Genomic DNA, 22,662 nt, shown 5'->3' on the forward strand with positions numbered 1-22,662 from the left:
TGTAGATAATGAGCAATTATCCTATTTATGGACTCGTGAACATACTGTAACAGGCAACATAGCAAGGAACACAGTTAATTATAATACTCCAAGCCCTTCTCTTCAGCCAGATTGCCTGAACAAAGATGGGCAGGTTGAAGGGGGCGGGGCATGGTGTGGCGCAAAACTATACTGCCCCAGGGGTCCCTTTTGGGGGTCCCTGTCCCACTATGATGCCATGTTGCTAACAGCGGGGGAATTCCAAATGTGGTATAAAAAAAAGAAAATACTGCTATTTTGATCTACCAACATGGGTCTGAGGCTGGAGATGAAGGGTAAGCATGTTTTAACGTGTGTAAAGGGAACACTACACAGCTACAGCTACAAGCAGGTAAATGTGACTCACCGTTGCTCAACTCATCCTGTTCACCGAGCGTACTGTATCACACATCAAATAACAAATGGAGTCCCGGCATAGAAGACATATTTTGATCAGTTCTGACATCACATATGGTGCATCACAGCAGCCGAACTGTATTAAAGTGTATATTATTATTTCAGAGTCAGCCGGTGACTGTGAGCTGTCTCTAAGAGTCTAGGCTGGCCTTGTGTGTGAACAACACATTTCTCGAGCTCTTTGAAAGCTAAAGTGTGTGTCTGCCCTGAAGGCACAGTCAACAAAAGCACGAACAAATTGATGCATTTGATAGTTTTCCCTTATCGTCCTCTGTTTGATGCTCTTAGCAAAGCAAAGTATTACAGTGCATGTTATTGTGTGCAAATAAAATGTAAATTATGCACTGAAGCAGCAGAACAGTGTTCAAATACAGTAGATATAAAACATGAACACAAAATAACATGAGCGAACACTGTGTAGCTTTGATGATGGTGGAGCCCAGCAGCTCATCCTCATAAGTTGTTTCTTACCTTACATGGCAAGTGTTGTCAGTAGGTAAACTTAAAATTTTACTGAAGTAATCAACACATCTATCCATTAAATCACATCAAAGCCACATGCAACTGATTTCTTGATCCCTGTCGTGTGTGTGTGTGTGTGTGTGTGTGTGTGTGTGTGTGTGTGTGTGTGTGTGTGTGTGTGTGTGTGTGTGTGTGTGTGTGTGTGTGTGCGTGCGTGCGTGCGTGCGTGCGTGTGTGTGTGCCTATACTGTATCTGAGAGAGGAAGGGAGAGAGAGAGACAGTGTAAAAAGAGGAGGGCAGCAGTTGTTTAACACTGATTGCGTTATTAATTCCGCAGCACAGCTGGGGCACACGGCGGGGAAATCAGTGTGATTGAGATGATGTAGCGAGCTGGGCCACGACAACTTTGTGAACCAAGGTCAAGATAGAACCGCCATTCAACAGACAGACTTCAGCCTTTCCAACAACAAAGAGCAAGGCTGCAGCAAGGCAAAAAGAGGTTGTGTTTTCATGGATGTGCATGGTGTTTTGGTGTTGACAGTCATCATATTTATATAATTATATACATTTCTCAATACTTTCATCAAATGTGTCTGCAAGCTGACATTTCATTTCAAAGTCAAGAAGAAAAGAAGAAGAGCATGTACATTGATGGTACGTAGACTAAACCCCTTTGAGACTTGACTGTGATGGGCTAGACTAGAGACTGAAGACAATAAGAAGAAGAAGAAGAAGAAGAAGAAGAAGAAGAAGAAGAATGGAGGTATAGTAGTATCAGCGCCAAATCGACATCTGTCTGAAAGGGTACGCCTCGGGAAGACGGGAATCTCAGCTCATTCATTAACAAGATGACAGGAGGACTGAGGGAAAACCACCTCCAGATTGAAGTTCGACTATCAGAAATAAGATAACCAAAGCATATCTGCAGTGCAGTCTGTCTCGCCTGTTGTGTGTTAAATAAGACTCCTCGGATATAATAATAATCTCTGTCGCAATAGGTGCGCACACAGATAAATCCATCCGCAGCCTGCTTCATGCACAGCTGTTCCAGTTCACCTCAAAATTATCTTCAACTCCCCAGGATATATCCATGCATCCGCAGTACGTCCTCTCGTAATAATGCACGTGGAATATGAAGATTTTTCAGTAGGTCTTGAGAACACTTGATTACCAGTTTCTGCTTTGTCGTCGGCATATTTGCGTGAGCTCTCGTCTTTTCTCTTAACTCATTGAGTGCCAGCCACTTTTGGAAAACGGATGCTCCCAGTGCCAGAGTTTCAGAGCGTTTTCAGTGATTTCTCGAGGCCCACAGAATATTGTGTGATATTACTATGTAAACACCGAACACGCCCAAAGAACGATGAGAGTCTATTGTATCATCAGCAAAAAAAAGTTTATTGATATCATTTTCCGTTCTTTAGTTATCAGCCGGAGAAGATAGGTTGATTTCAGCAAAAACAGACGTTTCAGACTAGAAGCTGAGATAATCAGCCTTTTGTGAAATGAAACATTTCAAGCACATCACTGACTCTGAAGCTAATATTTTCTGATGTAGTGACACCTCAAAAATAATTTCCTTCAATAAAAGAGCGAAAACAAAGGAATTTTGTTTGGCAAAATAATATTTTTTAGCTGCAACCAGCAGCGCTGGCCCCTGCTGCGCAGACCCTACACTTTCTTGCTGGTCTTGATTTACTGCTGGTGGGCATCAGATATTCTAGCTTGTGTTTGCCAACCAATCTGTCCATCGAGCCTGCTGTCTGGGTCTGTCTGGGTCGGTGTTGTATGCGTGCCCCACCCCCCTCGACTGCAAACCCCTCCTCCGTGGGTGTGTCTCTGGTGGCTCTGTGCTGCGTTTGCTCTGCACTGAAAACCCAGCTTTCTCACAGCGTTCCGCGTGTATTTGTCACCGGCTCCCAGCGCTTCCAACTGAGAATAATAACAACTCCACAACTAATCATGTGGACGGGCTATCGCAGCGGAGATGGAGGGGCTCAATTGTGGCAGCAGATTGGCTGCTGCATGCACAGCTAACGTTATGCTTCATGCATATCGATGCATACCGATGCGGTTTCCGTGTCCCCACGGCTGCTTCTCTGTTTTTTTCCTCACCTTTCTCTAATCTGGAGAGCACTGTCGCCACCTAATGGGTCCGTAAAATAGCTTTTACACATTTAACATCCACCATACTTTCACAGGAGATGCATCTGGCTTTGATCCATGTCCCATGTGTGTTTATTATATATGTTTATTTCATTTCATTTATTTGTTTATTTGAATAGGGACAGGTACACGTACATATAGTGTTCACAACATAAAATGTCAATAAACCTATGATGAGTTGTACCAAAGCATGTATAGCCCAGGGCTAGTTTGCAATGCCAGTCCCTAGATGTAACCCGACATTCCTGTAAAATAAAAATAATAATACACAAAAATACAGCAAAATACAATAAAAAGACACATATCAAAGATCAGATAGGCTACTAAACGTAAAATTCAGGTCAAATGTCAGTACAGTAACAATTCAAATATCACAAGACAGTTCAAATTATGTTCAGTTTAGTTAAAAGTGTGTGCTTATTGTACACACTCCTAAGAGTGTGTACAAACCTGTTGGAGCTTCAACCAGTCTTTGACGTTTTTATTAAAACCCTTAATTTCTAGGTTTAGTTTTATTTCCTCCGGCAGTGTGTTCCACATTTGAGACCCCTTAATGGAGAACGCGGACTGTCCGAAAGAGGTTTTGCGGCGTGCAATTTTGCAGTTTCCACTAGCCGTGCCCCTGGTAACCCTGATGCCGCTTTGTCGACTGACAAATCGGCTCAGAGGCTCAGGTGCTAAATTATGTAGACATTTAAAAACCAGTTTAAGATTGGAAAATTTGACAAAGTTATCAAAGCTTAACAGGTTATATTGTTTCAGTAAGCGGCAGTGATGCCATCGCATGGGTTTTTTTGCCATTATTTTTAGAGTCTGCTTATAAAGGGATGCAACTGGTTGAATTATGGTTTGGGAGGCTTGGCTCCACACAGTAATACAGTACGACATATGAGAAAAGACCATGGCATGCATAAACAACTGTGCTGCTTTTAGTGGTATAAAACATCACAGATTTCTTTTTAAATCCCATCAAACAAAGCTGCCTTTCTCTTCCTGACTCATATCCCATTGGTTTAACGTTTTGAATGATCCTCTGTGCAGTCCCGCCCCAACTGTTTCAACATATAGTGCAGTCGTGGAACGTCCTGTTTCAACATGTAGTGCAGTCCTGGAATGTCCTGTTTCAACATGTAGTTTCAACATGTAGTGCAGTCCTGGAACGTCCTGTTTCAACATATAGTGCAGTCCTGGAACGTCCTGTTTCAACATGTAGTGCAGTCCTGGAACGTCCTGTTTCAACATGTAGTGCAGTCCTGGAACGTCCTGTTTCAACATGTAGTGCAGTCCTGGAATGTCCTGTTTCAACATGTAGTTTCAACATGTAGTGCAGTCCTGGAACGTCCTGTTTCAACATGTAGTGCAGTCCTGGAACGTCCTGTTTCAACATATAGTGCAGTCCTGGAATGTCCTGTTTCAACATGTAGTTTCAACATGTAGTGCAGTCCTGGAACGTCCTGTTTCAACATATAGTGCAGTCCTGGAATGTCCTGTTTCAACATGTAGTGCAGTCCTGGAATGTCCTGTTTCAACATGTAGTGCAGTCCTGGAACGTCCTGTTTCAACATATAGTGCAGTCCTGGAATGTCCTGTTTCAACATGTAGTGCAGTCCTGGAGCGTCCTGTTTCAACATGTAGTGCAGTCCTGGAATGTCCTGTTTCAACATATAGTGCAGTCCTGGAATGTCCTGTTTCAATATGTAGTGCAGTCCTGGAGCGTCCTGTTTCAACATGTAGTGCAGTCCTGGAACGTCCTGTTTCAACATGTAGTGCAGTCCTGGAATGTCCTGTTTCAACATGTAGTGCAGTCCTGGAACGTCCTGTTTCAACATGTAGTGCAGTCCTGGAACGTCCTGTTTCAACATGTAGTGCAGTCCTGGAATGTCCTGTTTCAACATGTAGTGCAGTCCTGGAACGTCCTGTTTCAACATGTAGTGCAGTCCTGGAATGTCCTGTTTCAACATGTAGTGCAGTCCTGGAACGTCCTGTTTCAACATGTAGTGCAGTCCTGGAATGTCCTGTTTCAACATGTAGTGCAGTCCTGGAATGTCCTGTTTCAACATATAGTGCAGTCCTGGAACGTCCTGTTTCAACATGTAGTGCAGTCCTGGAATGTCCTGTTTCAACATGTAGTGCAGTCCTGGAATGTCCTGTTTCAACATGTAGTGCAGTCCTGGAATGTCCTGTTTCAACATGTAGTGCAGTCCTGGAATGTCCTGTTTCAACATGTAGTGCAGTCCTGGAGCGTCCTGTTTCAACATGTAGTGCAGTCCTGGAACGTCCTGTTTCAACATGTAGTGCAGTCCTGGAACGTCCTGTTTCAACATGTAGTGCAGTCCTGGAGCGTCCTGTTTCAACATGTAGTGCAGTCCTGGAATGTCCTGTTTCAACATATAGTGCAGTCCTGGAATGTCCTGTTTCAACATGTAGTGCAGTCCTGGAGCGTCCTGTTTCAACATGTAGTGCAGTCCTGGAACGTCCTGTTTCAACATGTAGTGCAGTCCTGGAATGTCCTGTTTCAACATGTAGTGCAGTCCTGGAACGTCCTGTTTCAACATGTAGTGCAGTCCTGGAACGTCCTGTTTCAACATGTAGTGCAGTCCTGGAATGTCCTGTTTCAACATGTAGTGCAGTCCTGGAACGTCCTGTTTCAACATGTAGTGCAGTCCTGGAGCGTCCTGTTTCAACATGTAGTGCAGTCCTGGAACGTCCTGTTTCAACATGTAGTGCAGTCCTGGAATGTCCTGTTTCAACATGTAGTGCAGTCCTGGAACGTCCTGTTTCAACATGTAGTGCAGTCCTGGAATGTCCTGTTTCAACATGTAGTGCAGTCCTGGAATGTCCTGTTTCAACATATAGTGCAGTCCTGGAACGTCCTGTTTCAACATGTAGTGCAGTCCTGGAATGTCCTGTTTCAACATGTAGTGCAGTCCTGGAATGTCCTGTTTCAACATGTAGTGCAGTCCTGGAATGTCCTGTTTCAACATGTAGTGCAGTCCTGGAATGTCCTGTTTCAACATGTAGTGCAGTCCTGGAGCGTCCTGTTTCAACATGTAGTGCAGTCCTGGAACGTCCTGTTTCAACATGTAGTGCAGTCCTGGAACGTCCTGTTTCAACATGTAGTGCAGTCCTGGAGCGTCCTGTTTCAACATGTAGTGCAGTCCTGGAATGTCCTTTTTCAACATATAGTGCAGTCCTGGAATGTCCTGTTTCAACATGTAGTGCAGTCCTGGAGCGTCCTGTTTCAACATGTAGTGCAGTCCTGGAACGTCCTGTTTCAACATGTAGTGCAGTCCTGGAATGTCCTGTTTCAACATGTAGTGCAGTCCTGGAACGTCCTGTTTCAACATGTAGTGCAGTCCTGGAACGTCCTGTTTCAACATGTAGTGCAGTCCTGGAATGTCCTGTTTCAACATGTAGTGCAGTCCTGGAACGTCCTGTTTCAACATGTAGTGCAGTCCTGGAATGTCCTGTTTCAACATGTAGTGCAGTCCTGGAACGTCCTGTTTCAACATGTAGTGCAGTCCTGGAATGTCCTGTTTCAACATGTAGTGCAGTCCTGGAATGTCCTGTTTCAACATGTAGTGCAGTCCTGGAATGTCCTGTTTCAACATGTAGTGCAGTCCTGGAACGTCCTGTTTCAACATGTAGTGCAGTCCTGGAATGTCCTGTTTCAACATGTAGTGCAGTCCTGGAATGTCCTGTTTCAACATGTAGTGCAGTCCTGGAATGTCCTGTTTCAACATGTAGTGCAGTCCTGGAACGTCCTGTTTCAACATGTAGTGCAGTCCTGGAATGTCCTGTTTCAACATGTAGTGCAGTCCTGGAATGTCCTGTTTCAACATGTAGTGCAGTCCTGGAACGTCCTGTTTCAACATGTAGTGCAGTCCTGGAATGTCCTGTTTCAACATGTAGTGCAGTCCTGGAATGTCCTGTTTCAACATGTAGTGCAGTCCTGGAATGTCCTGTTTCAACATGTAGTGCAGTCCTGGAATGTCCTGTTTCAACATGTAGTGCAGTCCTGGAACGTCCTGTTTCAACATGTAGTGCAGTCCTGGAATGTCCTGTTTCAACATGTAGTGCAGTCCTGGAACGTCCTGTTTCAACATGTAGTGCAGTCCTGGAATGTCCTGTTTCAACATGTAGTGCAGTCCTGGAATGTCCTGTTTCAACATATAGTGCAGTCCTGGAACGTCCTGTTTCAACATGTAGTGCAGTCCTGGAATGTCCTGTTTCAACATGTAGTGCAGTCCTGGAATGTCCTGTTTCAACATGTAGTGCAGTCCTGGAATGTCCTGTTTCAACATGTAGTGCAGTCCTGGAATGTCCTGTTTCAACATGTAGTGCAGTCCTGGAGCGTCCTGTTTCAACATGTAGTGCAGTCCTGGAACGTCCTGTTTCAACATGTAGTGCAGTCCTGGAACGTCCTGTTTCAACATGTAGTGCAGTCCTGGAGCGTCCTGTTTCAACATGTAGTGCAGTCCTGGAATGTCCTGTTTCAACATATAGTGCAGTCCTGGAATGTCCTGTTTCAACATGTAGTGCAGTCCTGGAGCGTCCTGTTTCAACATGTAGTGCAGTCCTGGAACGTCCTGTTTCAACATGTAGTGCAGTCCTGGAATGTCCTGTTTCAACATGTAGTGCAGTCCTGGAACGTCCTGTTTCAACATGTAGTGCAGTCCTGGAACGTCCTGTTTCAACATGTAGTGCAGTCCTGGAATGTCCTGTTTCAACATGTAGTGCAGTCCTGGAACGTCCTGTTTCAACATGTAGTGCAGTCCTGGAGCGTCCTGTTTCAACATGTAGTGCAGTCCTGGAACGTCCTGTTTCAACATGTAGTGCAGTCCTGGAATGTCCTGTTTCAACATGTAGTGCAGTCCTGGAACGTCCTGTTTCAACATGTAGTGCAGTCCTGGAATGTCCTGTTTCAACATGTAGTGCAGTCCTGGAATGTCCTGTTTCAACATATAGTGCAGTCCTGGAACGTCCTGTTTCAACATGTAGTGCAGTCCTGGAATGTCCTGTTTCAACATGTAGTGCAGTCCTGGAATGTCCTGTTTCAACATGTAGTGCAGTCCTGGAATGTCCTGTTTCAACATGTAGTGCAGTCCTGGAATGTCCTGTTTCAACATGTAGTGCAGTCCTGGAGCGTCCTGTTTCAACATGTAGTGCAGTCCTGGAACGTCCTGTTTCAACATGTAGTGCAGTCCTGGAACGTCCTGTTTCAACATGTAGTGCAGTCCTGGAGCGTCCTGTTTCAACATGTAGTGCAGTCCTGGAATGTCCTTTTTCAACATATAGTGCAGTCCTGGAATGTCCTGTTTCAACATGTAGTGCAGTCCTGGAGCGTCCTGTTTCAACATGTAGTGCAGTCCTGGAACGTCCTGTTTCAACATGTAGTGCAGTCCTGGAATGTCCTGTTTCAACATGTAGTGCAGTCCTGGAACGTCCTGTTTCAACATGTAGTGCAGTCCTGGAACGTCCTGTTTCAACATGTAGTGCAGTCCTGGAATGTCCTGTTTCAACATGTAGTGCAGTCCTGGAACGTCCTGTTTCAACATGTAGTGCAGTCCTGGAATGTCCTGTTTCAACATGTAGTGCAGTCCTGGAACGTCCTGTTTCAACATGTAGTGCAGTCCTGGAATGTCCTGTTTCAACATGTAGTGCAGTCCTGGAATGTCCTGTTTCAACATGTAGTGCAGTCCTGGAATGTCCTGTTTCAACATGTAGTGCAGTCCTGGAACGTCCTGTTTCAACATGTAGTGCAGTCCTGGAATGTCCTGTTTCAACATGTAGTGCAGTCCTGGAATGTCCTGTTTCAACATGTAGTGCAGTCCTGGAATGTCCTGTTTCAACATGTAGTGCAGTCCTGGAACGTCCTGTTTCAACATGTAGTGCAGTCCTGGAATGTCCTGTTTCAACATGTAGTGCAGTCCTGGAATGTCCTGTTTCAACATGTAGTGCAGTCCTGGAACGTCCTGTTTCAACATGTAGTGCAGTCCTGGAATGTCCTGTTTCAACATGTAGTGCAGTCCTGGAATGTCCTGTTTCAACATGTAGTGCAGTCCTGGAATGTCCTGTTTCAACATGTAGTGCAGTCCTGGAACGTCCTGTTTCAACATGTAGTGCAGTCCTGGAATGTCCTGTTTCAACATGTAGTGCAGTCCTGGAATGTCCTGTTTCAACATGTAGTGCAGTCCTGGAATGTCCTGTTTCAACATGTAGTGCAGTCCTGGAACGTCCTGTTTCAACATGTAGTGCAGTCCTGGAATGTCCTGTTTCAACATGTAGTGCAGTCCTGGAATGTCCTGTTTCAACATGTAGTGCAGTCCTGGAACGTCCTGTTTCAACATGTAGTGCAGTCCTGGAATGTCCTGTTTCAACATGTAGTGCAGTCCTGGAATGTCCTGTTTCAACATGTAGTGCAGTCCTGGAACGTCCTGTTTCAACATGTAGTGCAGTCCTGGTCACTGGAGTGATGATCATTCAGCTTCCTTTCACAGGCTACGCTCCCCCAGGGCCCCACCACTTGTTCTGAGCAATAAGCTAATTGATTGAAACATTCATCATCATCCACAGCCATGTTCTCGTATGAAAGGTGCCCCCTGGGGCGGCCAACTCCAGGAATTTTGAAGAACAGTGGAACACGCTAATGGAAGTGCCATTAGTGAGAGATGAGGGGCAGAAAAAAATGGGGTCAAGCTCGTATGGTGATGACTCCAGTTTGGAAGAAAGTCAAGTCAAGTTTGAGGTTGACCATCTTCCGGTTTACATTTAATACGGCTGATGGGAAGTAACTAAGTACAAATACGTTGTTACTGTACTTAAGTAGGATTTTCATTTCCTAGATTTAGTTCTTCAGTGACTGTGTTTCAAACAAATACACGACCAGAGATTAAATACCATCAGCATACACCACCAGGGGTGGAAGTAACTAATTACAACTACTCACGTTACTGTAATCAAGTAATTTCTTTGGGTACTTGTACTTTTAACACATTGACTGCCAGCCGTTTTTTTTTTGCTGTAGGTAGCTTCTGCCAGGCCGTTTTTTGAGGATTCTGGCTCATTTTACAAGAGCCGAGGATTATTTTCTGCTTGGAGTTTGTGAACACGAAGTTCACAAAAGTACTAATAGAATGTGTGCTTTCTCTGTCTAAAAGAGTTAGTTTGTAGAGTTAGTAGTTATGTAGATATTAGCCGTTGAGTACAGCATGGTTTCAGCTGTCTGAGAGTGAAAGCTGAGATAATCGCAGTTTTGTGAAATTCAATCAAACAGGCAGAACAGTCACTTTAACCATTTATTTTTGGCATCAGTGAGAGATCAGACATCCAAACAATATAGTTCCGAACGCCCTCTCCTTCAACTCCTCCCTCCGTGGGCGTGTCTAGTGGCTTTCAGCCTGCGTTTGTCACAAGCGAGTGCTCTGCTGCAGCCTCCCTCCCTGGCAGCGAGTTTGAGCAGCCTCCCTCCCCGCCTACAGTATGAGAATGAGGCTCGTTCGTTTCTGGGTTTTCGGAATGCGTGCGATTCTGGCCTTTCTGCGGGCGTTTCAAAGTGTGTTTTACCCATAATATATTATGCAAATTTGCAATCCCCCGTGTGCTGCTGCTGGCGCGGCCCGAGAGCGGCGAGTCTGGTGACTGATGACTGTAAAATCGGCAAGCCATTTCCTTGAGAATGGAGGAAGCAGCCGCGGGAGGCGGCTGCTTTTGGTTGACTTTCTCTCTGTCGGGAGGGCACTGTCGCCACTTAGTGGTCGGTAAAATAGATTATACACATTCTCTTCCTCCAATTCTGCTATAGGAGACGTAAAAGGGGTTGATCGATGTCCCACCGTCAAAAAAAATAAATGTTTATGTAAGACGAGATATCTCGGCTATGGCACTCAACGGTTGGATTATGTAAAACGAGATATCTCGTCCATGGCACTCAACGTGTTAAGAGTAATTTTTTCAAGTCTGTAATTTTACTCTTACTTAAGTATGGACTGCACTATGTAATCTACTAAAACATCAATAGTTAAAAAGTAACTAATACTCTGCCTGCAGCCCAAAATTCATAATACAATGGATTGCCATATATTCTCCTTGACAGAAAAACCAAAGCAGTCTTGATTGATCTATCTATCGATAGATAGATATATCTATTTATCTATCTATCTACAGTGTATCGATCTATCTATGCCTGCTCTCTCATATCTAGATTTCACCTTCATTGTTTACATTATCAACAACACAAAACTTTTGATTGAGCAAATACAAAAACATAAAAGCCACACAGAGGCTTGCAAGCATCACAATCACACACACACACACACACACACACACACACATGCACACGCACACGCACGCACACACGCACCCACACCCTGCTACAATTCTGACATCCCACTGAGTTTGGGTGGCATTTAAAGTTGTCTAATAGCTCTAAAGCAGTGTTTTGTGCAAATGATCCATGAGGAAAACAACAGATGAGTCAACAAAAATAGGCACATTCAAACAGTTAACGATGTTGGATTTTAAAATAGCATTTCCTGCCTTCAATCAACCATATCGCTTTTGACGCTGCTGGGTTATTGTATTTTTCTTGTCAACACTCTGGGCCTCATTTTGCTTGTGTCTTCTCTGGCTGCCTGGTGAATCAGTCATCCACATAGCATCTGCCTCTATCTGAGTTTGGCTGCCTGGTGAATCAGTCATCCACATAGCATCTGCCTCTATCTGAGCTTGGGCTGCTCCTCGCATGCTTGGCTGGGCAAACCGCAGCTTGAGAGGCAGGATGTGAGCACGGGCAGGGAACCGGGTGTCTGCGGGAGCCACTGCATTTTGTCCAATTCAATTGTTGGGAGAGTGTCTCTTAAAACGCTGCTAAACAAGAAGAAGAGGCATGGATGTCTGATGAAAGGGAGAGATGTTGGATAAAGCCTGCCAGACAGAATGTGGAGTGGGACGAGAAGAGCAGTGTTGCGGCAAACATCTGAGGCAGGAATGGAAATGTGACAATTTGTTATGTTTCAGTGAAACACTTACAAGTAAATCAACTGCTCCAAACTGCTATTCATTTGGAGCCTGAACTGCTGTCAAATTTCGTATAAAAAATTGTACAGCAAGAGGAATTTATTGTCTTTTTTATTCAAATGCCCCAAAAGAAACGCAATAAAGGAAATACCTGCATAGAAAAAGAAACCACACACAGGCAGGCAATAAAACAAAATTAATCCCTGTTTGCAAATATGGGACATTCGCTCTCAGTGCTGTTTTCTTATCACATTACCACACAGCCCTACGAGACTTGATCTTGCTTTCTATTCATAGCCTAAATCACCTCTGCTTTCCCTCTGATTTACGCCGATTTACCTCTACTTTCCCCCCGTTTTACCTACTTTAACTCGTAGCAAACAAAAACTCAGACTGTTAGCCTTAACACATAATAGCCGACATAAGCCCTCTATCTTGTTGTTTATATAGCAGGTATATAATAATGGCTTGGGAGTGAGACCAGATGGATAACATGCGATGGCCAGAGGAGCTTTCACCATTCTACTGTGAGCACATCAGTGTTGGGCAAGTTACTCTGGAAAAGTAATTAGTTACTGATTACTGATTACTCCTCAAAAAAGTAATAAAAGTTACTTTACTTCAAAAAGTAACTAGGTACGTTACTAGTTACATTACTAGTTACTTCTTTTACCTTACACTTAAGTTGTTACATGTCTAGCATGTCACTGTATTAATTATTTTCACTTTGATATTATATAAGCTATGTTAAAAGAAACGCCAAAGGCATTTTACTTTGAAATTCGGTTAGAAAGAACAGGAAGTGGTGTGTTAAGACTGGCTAGCTTCACACAAAATGAGAGTCAGACAGTCAGACAGACAGATAACGTGAGTGTAAAGAAAGATGCTGTTACTGTCGGAGTGGTAATAAAACAACACAACTCAATGCAAACGTTTCAAGCTTCATTGCTGAAAGAAAAGTGATGATGATCTGTCAACATTCCCTGGGCCGTCTGACTACGCGGTCAGAAGGCTTTGACGAGAAGGTTAGGAAGTAACAAAGTGTACAACACTTACCCAAAGTGTTCTGTTAATCCAGTGAACTGTTACACCACCCAAGTCTACCTCACCCAGCGTCGCCTTCAATTTAGCCTCCATCCCTATCCCGCATATTCTCTCTCCAGGTAGCCAGCAAACGTCTTTCTCGGTGTGTGGCTGCGGCAGCTTTATATTGTTCTTCGTGGCTATTTTCTCTATGATGCATCGATATGAGGGCGAGTCAACAGTGCAAATAGGTAGCATCTGCCAAGCTGCTCGCATATAGTTTACAAAGGACAATAATGTTCCAGCTTTTGAACGCATATTTCTCTTGCTCCTTGAAAGCCGGCATGCACGCTCTGACGCTGTCACGCGCACATACACTATGACGTATATGTGTGCGCGACAGGTCTACCTGAGTCCGTGAGGATAAAATGTTTTCTTTTCTTCTTTTACATAGAAAACACTGCATTCTGGCAGGCAATGATGTAACGCAGTGACGCATGTGTTACTTGGATTAGTAACTGTAATCTAATTACTGTTTTGGAAATGGTAACGCCTCATATTACTTAGTTACTAAAACACGAATTACACTGGAGCACATACTCTAACACACTTGTGCACTCTAAGCACACTGATTGAAGCACACAGAGATCATTATTTTGCAAACCCAGCTAAAATCACTAACAATCTATTTCTCTACTTGCACCTAACATGCATGCATGCATACACACACACACACACACACACACACACACACACACCCCACACACACACCACACACACACACACACACACACACACACACACACACACACACACACACACACACACACACACACACGCGTGCGTGCGTATTCCAGATGTCTCCGACATTGACTGTCCATGGAGAGGTGGAAGTGCTCAGACAAAGAGAGTGTTTAATTATTCAAGGAGGGTCACAGCAATCCATTACATCACATGTATTATGAAGCAGCCTGATCTACAGTGGCTCTTAATCACTCTTAATGATGGCACTCCAACGACAGGTTACAGCATTAGGGCACATCGACCAAAAGGCTAGCTGCACTAGGGAAGAGAGAGAGAGAGGGCGCAATGCAAACGAAAGCTTATGATAAACACAGGGAAAGAGCATAAATGAGTTGTGATGCAATCTGATTGGTCAAAGACAGGTTCCAACTGTCCCTGCTAATTTTCATAAAGCATGGCTTTACTGGTTCTTATGCCAACGCTTGTGCTATCCGAGGAGCTATAGTTAACAATCAACCATTCGCCATTCAAAACAATGAGCGCAGATGTGAATTTTGTAAATAAACAAGACACGTACGTGGTCTGAGCTTTGGTTTTTAGCTCGAATATTAGAAAAGACCCCACTGATTCATAACAGGTCTAAAGTCATGTTATAGCAGTCGGACGCACTTAGTGACCAGCAAGACAACAGTAAAACAGACAGGTTTTTGGATTGAGTTTGGCGTCAGTGGGCGTAACCCATAAGAGAGCGAGCCCCGATCCCCCAGTAAAAACAGCTGAAGTAACTCCAGAGTGTCCCTATATGTATCGGCTAAAAACGTTCAGTTTAGCAGCTGGTCTGTGTTCTGTAGGTCTGGCTTCTCCCCTGTGAATCTGGCTGAATCCACAGGTGAGGGGCATTTGAAGCAATCAGTCTCCTGGCAGGCAGACGCTCCTCCTCCATGCCTGTCAATCACTGGCCTGCTGGCAAAACACTAATGAGGGTTTCCAAATTCCATGATTGGAAGTTGGAAACCCTCATTAGTGTTTTGCTTGCACCTATGTTTACCCTGTCTTTTCGACACAAAATGGCCCCTGTGAAAAGGGTATATCGACCTAAATAAAATGCTCACATGTACTATTGGAAACCATTGTATGGCATAATATCTTGGTAGGCGTTCTTTACTGTGATTTTTATAATTAGGGTAATCGGGATAAGTACTGTACAAAGCACAGCTGATTAAAGAATGCCTTCATTGGTATTATTGCTATAGACCATGATTAGATAGGACTTTTTTTTTCTCCTGCTCAAACTTTGTGTAGTTCTGTGTTGCAAGAAACAGAGAGAGAGAGAGAGAGAGAGAGAGAGAGGGAGAGAGACAGAGAGAGAGAGAGAGAGAGAGAAAGAGAGAGCAAGAGAGAGAGAGAGAGAGAGAGAGAGAGAGAGAGAGAGAGAGAGAGAGCTCAAAGGGCTAAAGGAGGATTGGCAATGACTTGCTGTCTACTGTAATTTGCATTAGACTTGGTAAGCTGAAGTAATGCTGCTGAAAATAAAAATGGACAAGAGAAAGTGAGGTTAGCTCATTTTGGGTACACAATGTCCTAGTGAGGAGTACAGAGCACAGAGTTTAATCATCTCGACAAGAGCTATTTTCACAATGATGTCGAGCAGCTCAGATAAATTAATGAATGACTTGTACTTTTGCAACATAGGATTCCTAGAAGTTGGATGAATCATGCCACCATTAAAATGATAATGTCACTATTATTATTTATATATATATATATATATATATATATATATATATATATATATATATATATATATATATATATATATATGTATGTATGTGTGTATATATATATATATATATATATATATACACACATACATACATATATATATATATATATATATATATATATATATATATATATATATATATATATATACATATATACACACATACATACATATATACATATATATATATATATATATATATATATATAAATAATAATAGTGACATTATCATTTTAATGGCAGCATGATTCATAACCCTATATAATATATATATATATATATATATATATATATATATATATATATATATATATATATATATATATATATATTGATAGTATTCTGTTACATCACCACATGGCCAATTTGGTAGGAAAACAACAGGTGATTGTGATCAATTAACAAGTGATTACAATCAAGTGACACTTACAGCCAATGAGCTGTGTGTATTGTAGCGCCATATTGATAGGAAAAAGGCTTGTGACATCATCGGAATACTATGAATATATATATATATATGCTGTCACACTTGTATGGATGTGTGTACCGGTATATGCTTTTGTTTTGTCCTTCTGTCTTGAGTTTAATCCACAATGTGTGTTGGATTTAATTAATGTAATGTCAATTCATTGGTAATGATAGGACGGTATTGATATGCCCTCGAACAGATATGATTACCATCGAAGACGACTCCATTTACATCAATGTATGGATCAGACAGGGAGGATAAGTTGCAAAATAAGTGTAATTGTATGTGCATCTCCAATTGTTTGTCATATATTTGTGGAATAAAACGAAGTAAAAAAACAAAAACAAAAAAAAACAGATTTTTTTCCTGGAGATCATTGCGTCACCAGATGCGCCGGGTGTTCATGTGACGCAAGTAATCCACGTCCACTATCACATAAACAACTGAGCTCACGAGCAGATTGAGATGTCCTCAGGTAGTATTGATGTTGCATGTTTTGACTGCTAAATCCTAAATAAATCATTGAAATAAATAAGTTTGACATCCCTGTCACAAACCAAACACTGTAAGGGCCCTATCTTCGTAGGGCGCTATCGTTTGCCCGCCTCTTATTGCTATCTTCCCTGTGTCTTAAGCTATCGTATGCCTCCACCATCCAGTTTTGCGCTGGGATCTAAGCGCAGACACAGGTGTAGGCGAGGCCCAGGCGTGTCCGTGGGCCTCTAGCCTATCATCTGCCTCCCGCAAGTGTCATGTTGCACTCTGGCGAAGATACATGTACCGTCGCTATGTTCCGAGCGTAAACAGAGGTTTGAAAAAACAAAAATGATAATGTCTCTATAGCCGCATTCGGAATCATTCACTCTTTCACTTACTCACTATTTCATATAGTGTTTATCATAATAGTGAACTATATGGGGAATGATCAAAATGAGTTTGGGACACTACACAGATTTTTTTCCTGGAGATCATTGCGTCACCAGATGCGCCGGGTGTTCATGTGACGCAAGTAATCCACGTCCACTATCACATAAACAACTGAGCTCACGAGCAGATTGAGATGTCCTCAGGTAGTATTGATGTTGCATGTTTTGACTGCTAAATCCTAAATAAATCATTGAAATTCTAATTACGTGCATGTGTGGTTTTGCCAACTATGGTGCTGTCTCCTAATAGCAAGCTTTGCTGGTTAAGTAACTCACAAGCTTGTTAGCTCGCAAGCTAATGACTTTCTTCTTCCCCTTCGGTAAAGACAACCGAATTGCATTGTGGTATACCGGCGAAAATGTAGGGTACATTCGCTGTTCACTAGAAATCGCTGTGCATTGTGGGTATTTTATAGTGGACTAAATAGTGAATCAAATTAACAGCTGAGAATTTGGACACTATAAAAAAAAATTGCGACACACTAAATAGTCCACTATTGTCATAAGGACAAATTCCGAACAGGTCTTATGTGTCAAACTCCCGTGGGCTAAAACCCGCCCGGAACCTCATTTTATGTGGCCCGCGAGACCTACAGTAGCAAAGAATATAATTTGTGCAATATGGCCGCGCCCGTGGCTAAAAATAGCTATTGTTAAATGTTTAATAACTTTTGAACTGTTAATCCTATCAATAATATGATTCAAGAAGAAAGTGGTAACTCACGTGTCTCGTTTGGATATTCAGAAGTTTCATAGCGAACGTGGTTATTTCATCATGTTCTGCAGCATTGATTCATCAAGGAAACCTGTCATTTTTTGTCAGTAAATCAGCAGTTACTTCTCAGTTATGACTGACTCCAGCCTCAGACCACTCCCTCTGAATCTCCGCCAAATTTTTTGAATCGTCTTTGCTTGACAATCCGCTGAAGCCCACGGTCATCCATGGTATTTCCATGATATTCTAATTTTTTGGAAAGGATCTGTACATTTTGAATTCGAAACAATGCTTGTAGGCTACACAAACTGAAAATATTGTTATGTTGACATTATTACTTATAATATTAATTACTAATTATTGTATAATAAAGTTGTCAGTTTGCCACAATTTCTCCTATAATTCTGCTTTCAGAGCTAGTTATTAATTATTGTTATTACTCAAATCAATAATAATCTAATCAGAGGCAAAGGTAGGCTAGATACTTATATGATGTTGAGGTCAACCATAATGTTGATGTGGCCCGGGATGAAATTGAGTTTGACATCCCTGTCACAAACCAAACACTGTAAGGGCCCTATCTTCGTAGGGCGCTATCGTTTGCCCGCCTCTTATTGCTATCTTCCCTGTGTCTTAAGCTATCGTATGCCTCCACCATCCAGTTTTGCGCTGGGATCTAAGCGCAGACACAGGTGTAGGCGAGGCCCAGGCGTGTCCGTGGGCCTCTAGCCTATCATCTGCCTCCCGCAAGTGTCATGTTGCACTCTGGCGAAGATACATGTACCGTCGCTATGTTCCGAGCGTAAACAGAGGTTTGGGCGTTCCCCGTGCCAAAATAGGCGTTCCAGCGCAATGTGTTCGAAAAAAAGACCTTGGGTGCTCTCAATTTTAACGCCACCAAATAGCTGGTCTTAGTGCAAAAATAACCTCTACGTCAGGCGTACGCCTGAGCGCAGACAGTATTCTCTGCGCAGTGCAGGAAATCCTCGCTTGGATAGGCCTACATTACGCACGGCTCGCGCGCGGACACACTTCCCTCCTCAGAATGCCATGTTGATTTTCAACTAACCTACACTGCAGAAAAAAACACACCTTGATTTAAAAATGAGAATTTGTTTGTCATGGTTTTGTGCCAAAAAGCGGGAGTCTGTGTGTAGTGCGGGGAGGGGTGCTTTTAAGTTCGGCTAGTGTGCCGGGTCATGGAGGGGGGTCTCCCCAGAGAAGGTGTGAGCTGGGCCAGGTAGGCAGGCCGGGTGGGTGGGTGCACAGGGTGGGTAGAGGCACTGAGGCAGCGCTGTACAGTGTGCGGTCCCGCGGATCGAAATCAGTTTCTGGCAGCAAATCACTTTTTGACACAACACCGGCCGTATACAGTAACCTCTCTCCCTGCAATTGCACCATGCAACAATAGCTTAACCCGAGTGGACAATTCTGGTATAGGCTATTGAAATAGGCTAGAATTAAAATCTCGCACATCCCTACCCTATTAAAGAAACAAATATTTTTAAATGTGTATGTTATAGCCTATATGAGCGAAACGACTAATTAATAGGCTACTAATTACAAAAGCATCAATTTTCGTTACGAATCCGAACTGGTTCATCCTCCAATTCTCTCCCTCTCTCGTTCTCTCCCCCTCTCTCTCTCTCTGACTCTCTCCCCCTCTCTTTTCTCTCTCTCTCTCTCTCTCACTCTGTCACTCTGCTTGCACTGAGCAAAAAAGAAGCTGCTGTGATGGCGGTGACGCTGGCGGTGACGCTGTGGCTTTTAAGGGGAGTGAATCCTGTTATGGGCATAAACACGCCTATGGAGGTTTGTGCCGAGATGACGTGAAGGGCAGCGGGCCGACACGCCCACAATTAGGGCTTTGCGCGGCGCTATTCCAACGCAAAACGGACGCTAATGCAAAATTACCGCCGTTGCGAAGATAGGGCCCTAAGACACGTAGGCTGCAGTCAGACACTGGTGGTAAAAGCATCATGAAACAAGAATCACATCATTGTCCATCTGGCAGTTGACACACTGATTCAGTGCTTTTCCATTGAGTGCCTCTCGGGCTCTGGAGATGTGACTGACTGAATGTGTGTAGGTAAGTGTAGGGTTTTATAGAGCGGATCAATCAGCAGTGTTGGGCGAACTCACCTCCATAGTGGTCAGGTTGCATCGATGGGTTCCAGCAAACCAACCATCAGTGGAGCACTGGTCAATATCAACATCCTGCACATTGATGTCCACTCGCACCACGCCCCTGCAAGACAACAAGACGCCATTAGCACCGCTGATGAATTAAAGGAGAATTTCATTTATCCCCCAACCTGGACCCTATTTTAATCCAAAAAAAAAATATGTATACAGTAACTAAGTAATGTGAACAGAAATCTTTGATATTGATGCAGTATTGACGAACATGGCTTCAGTTGGCAGCCGCTTTTCCCACATTCCCCTACTGCACTAAACAAGCTTGTTTTTACCCCTGACAGAATCAGATTATTCCAAAGGGATAGCTTCCATACTGCTCACCTGGCATAATCCAAGGGCCCTATCTTGGTACAGGCGATATCCCCTATTTGCACTTGCGCACCTGTTTGCGTAATGGCCATTATTGTTCTTAAGGCAGGGAAGATAGCAGTCCGCCTTGCACTAGTGTCCAGGTGTTATGCCCAGCAGCAGCTAAACGCATCCCCACCTCACGGGAGCATATTGTAATGATTTATACAGTAATGTAACTGTTTAAAGGTGATATAATTGTCTGGGTAGATGTGACCTCCCTGTTTTCTAAGTTAAAACAGCCCCGAAACATGTTGGGGATGCAATTCTCGGCAGGGATGCGGAAACGTTCACAGCACCTGCCGCAAGCGCAAATTAGAGCTGTGCCAAATCATGTGCCCCCCAAAATGCCAGCACAAACGGGATTTGGGCGGTCTTAAGCCTCAGAATTATTCACAGGTGTGGCCAGGCAATGCCTGGGCGTTACATCAAAGAAACCAATCAGATTCCCGTCTCGCAATTTCTGTTTGCGCGAGGCATGATGCAATATACAGTAATTCTCTCCATGCGTAATAGAGTGGACTCACTCATGCCGAGGACAGAGAGAGATGGAGAGAGCTTGTTGACAGATCGTCTGTGGTGCCAACGACCCTCTGGGTTATGGGATAGGTGAAGGTGAATAGCCTATGTCCCTCTTTGCGATGTGATAAAAGTTTCTCAGTGAGTAGTCTCGGCTCCCAGACGTTTGGTGAGCTGCACCAAACGTCTGGGAATTTCACCGTCAGAAACTGTCTGTCCGAGCCCGGCGAGAACCGCCGGCAGCAGACACGCCTACATTTATTATTAGAATTTTATTTGGTAGCGGCAATGCCATTTATCATAGTCCTAACACAGAGCATGAAGCTGATATGCTCCAAACAAAATTTATAGCTGTGGTTTATTTTACAATAATTTTTCCTACCCGGAAGTGGTCCGCTTGCTACTGTGAAGTCATCAGCAGCCAGCAGGCTCTGTAACGTTAGCCTCGGGAGTCGGGCTTATGGCTGGGGGAAAGACCTCTAGCCGCCGGGGCCGGATGGAACACGTCCTATTAACAGGTTATGTTTGTTTCTAAGTGATTAATATGTTTCTCCGCAAATGCGACGATGTTTTGCGAGACACCGGTTCTGCATGAGATCTGCCCCCAGAAAGCAGGCCCGCCCACAACACTCATGATTGGTTCTCCGATGCAAGGCTTCCAACAGCGCCACCTAACGTTATGCAAAGATTAATATTCTCAGTCTTACAGGAGTGAAACGGATTAAGACTGAGGGCTGAGTCTACTCAGTGAGTTATATTTGATTGCCTCACTGAAGTATCTGCTAATACCCAATTTTAGCAGCAGAATTTGATGTCCTGGCGTGGCAAGGCTGTGCGTAATTAATTTTATTATATTTTTTATATTTATATTTTATTATAGGAATTTTATTCTGCACTGCACGGAGATTATGGTGCGCTCAAGCGCAGCAGGGTATTTAGCCAGTACAATTATAACAGGCATGCGCTTGTGCATGCAAGCAGCTTGTGCACTGCAAGCAGCGTTAAACGAGCGCAAACGCTAAATTACCACTTTTGCGAAGATAGGGCCCCAAGTCTCCACAAGCCCTGAAATGCCAAGTTCACCTGAAAATACATAATTTCCACCTTGTTCTTAGCGGAAATCTGCACTTTAGCCAACATTGCATCCGGGCCCGCGCCTCCGATGACCTTGGAGGCCAGTGTGTCGGACCCGGGTCTGTCATTCCAAAGCGCAATACGTTAACCATCCGACCAAAGGGACAATCCCATTGGCCAAGGAACAATGTGCGCACCTTATACTTCAAGACCGGGTTGCTATACACTTGGTAAGACCCGCTACAATAATGTTACCTTGGCAGTAAAGGAATAAGTCCAATTACACAACAAATACGTTTTGACCAGCATATCTCTTATTTCATTCGAGGATCAATAAATCATATTTAAAAGCCATATTTCTCTTTAGTTAAAAAGTTATGAATGATCATACCTTTGCAGAATCAGGCTAGATGATGGAATACATTTCATTTGATGCCTCTGACCAAAAAGTGACCATTATTATACAACAACACCACAAATCCAGATATTTAGTATAGCATCTTCTAAACTTTTTGCTTTATAGATTTCAGACTTGCACAGTTCAACAAAGATGCCTGCCTACAATGTCTTTGTGACCTCACCACATATAGATGCTTACCCTTCTGGCAGCCATAAAAGTGGCTAGGTGCTCGGTAAATATTAATTCATACACGTTTTTTCATACACTTTTTGTTATATCTGATATGAAATAGAGTGAGCTGATTCACTCTCTTTTTGTCTTTGTTATAATTATCAACTTGTCGACAATGTTATTGTATTATGTTTTTTTATGTTATGTGTTTG

General features: G+C 43.3%; 1 protein-coding gene across 1 annotated transcript in view; it reads right to left on the bottom strand.

Annotated features, from left to right (window-relative positions):
• gpr158a (G protein-coupled receptor 158a) overlaps positions 1-22,662 on the bottom strand; it is a gene marked incomplete at both ends in the record, with an annotated part of 152,102 nt that overhangs the window by 109,941 nt on the left and 19,499 nt on the right. The window contains one exon of the mRNA XM_083631880.1: positions 19,882-19,987. Within this exon, the coding sequence (XP_083488006.1) occupies positions 19,882-19,987 (106 nt within the window). The remainder of the gene's footprint in view (positions 1-19,881; positions 19,988-22,662) is intronic.

Source organism: Poromitra crassiceps (assembly GCF_964638095.1).
Source record: "Poromitra crassiceps genome assembly, chromosome: 2".
In the NCBI taxonomy this organism is placed as follows: domain Eukaryota; kingdom Metazoa; phylum Chordata; class Actinopteri; order Beryciformes; family Melamphaidae; genus Poromitra; species Poromitra crassiceps.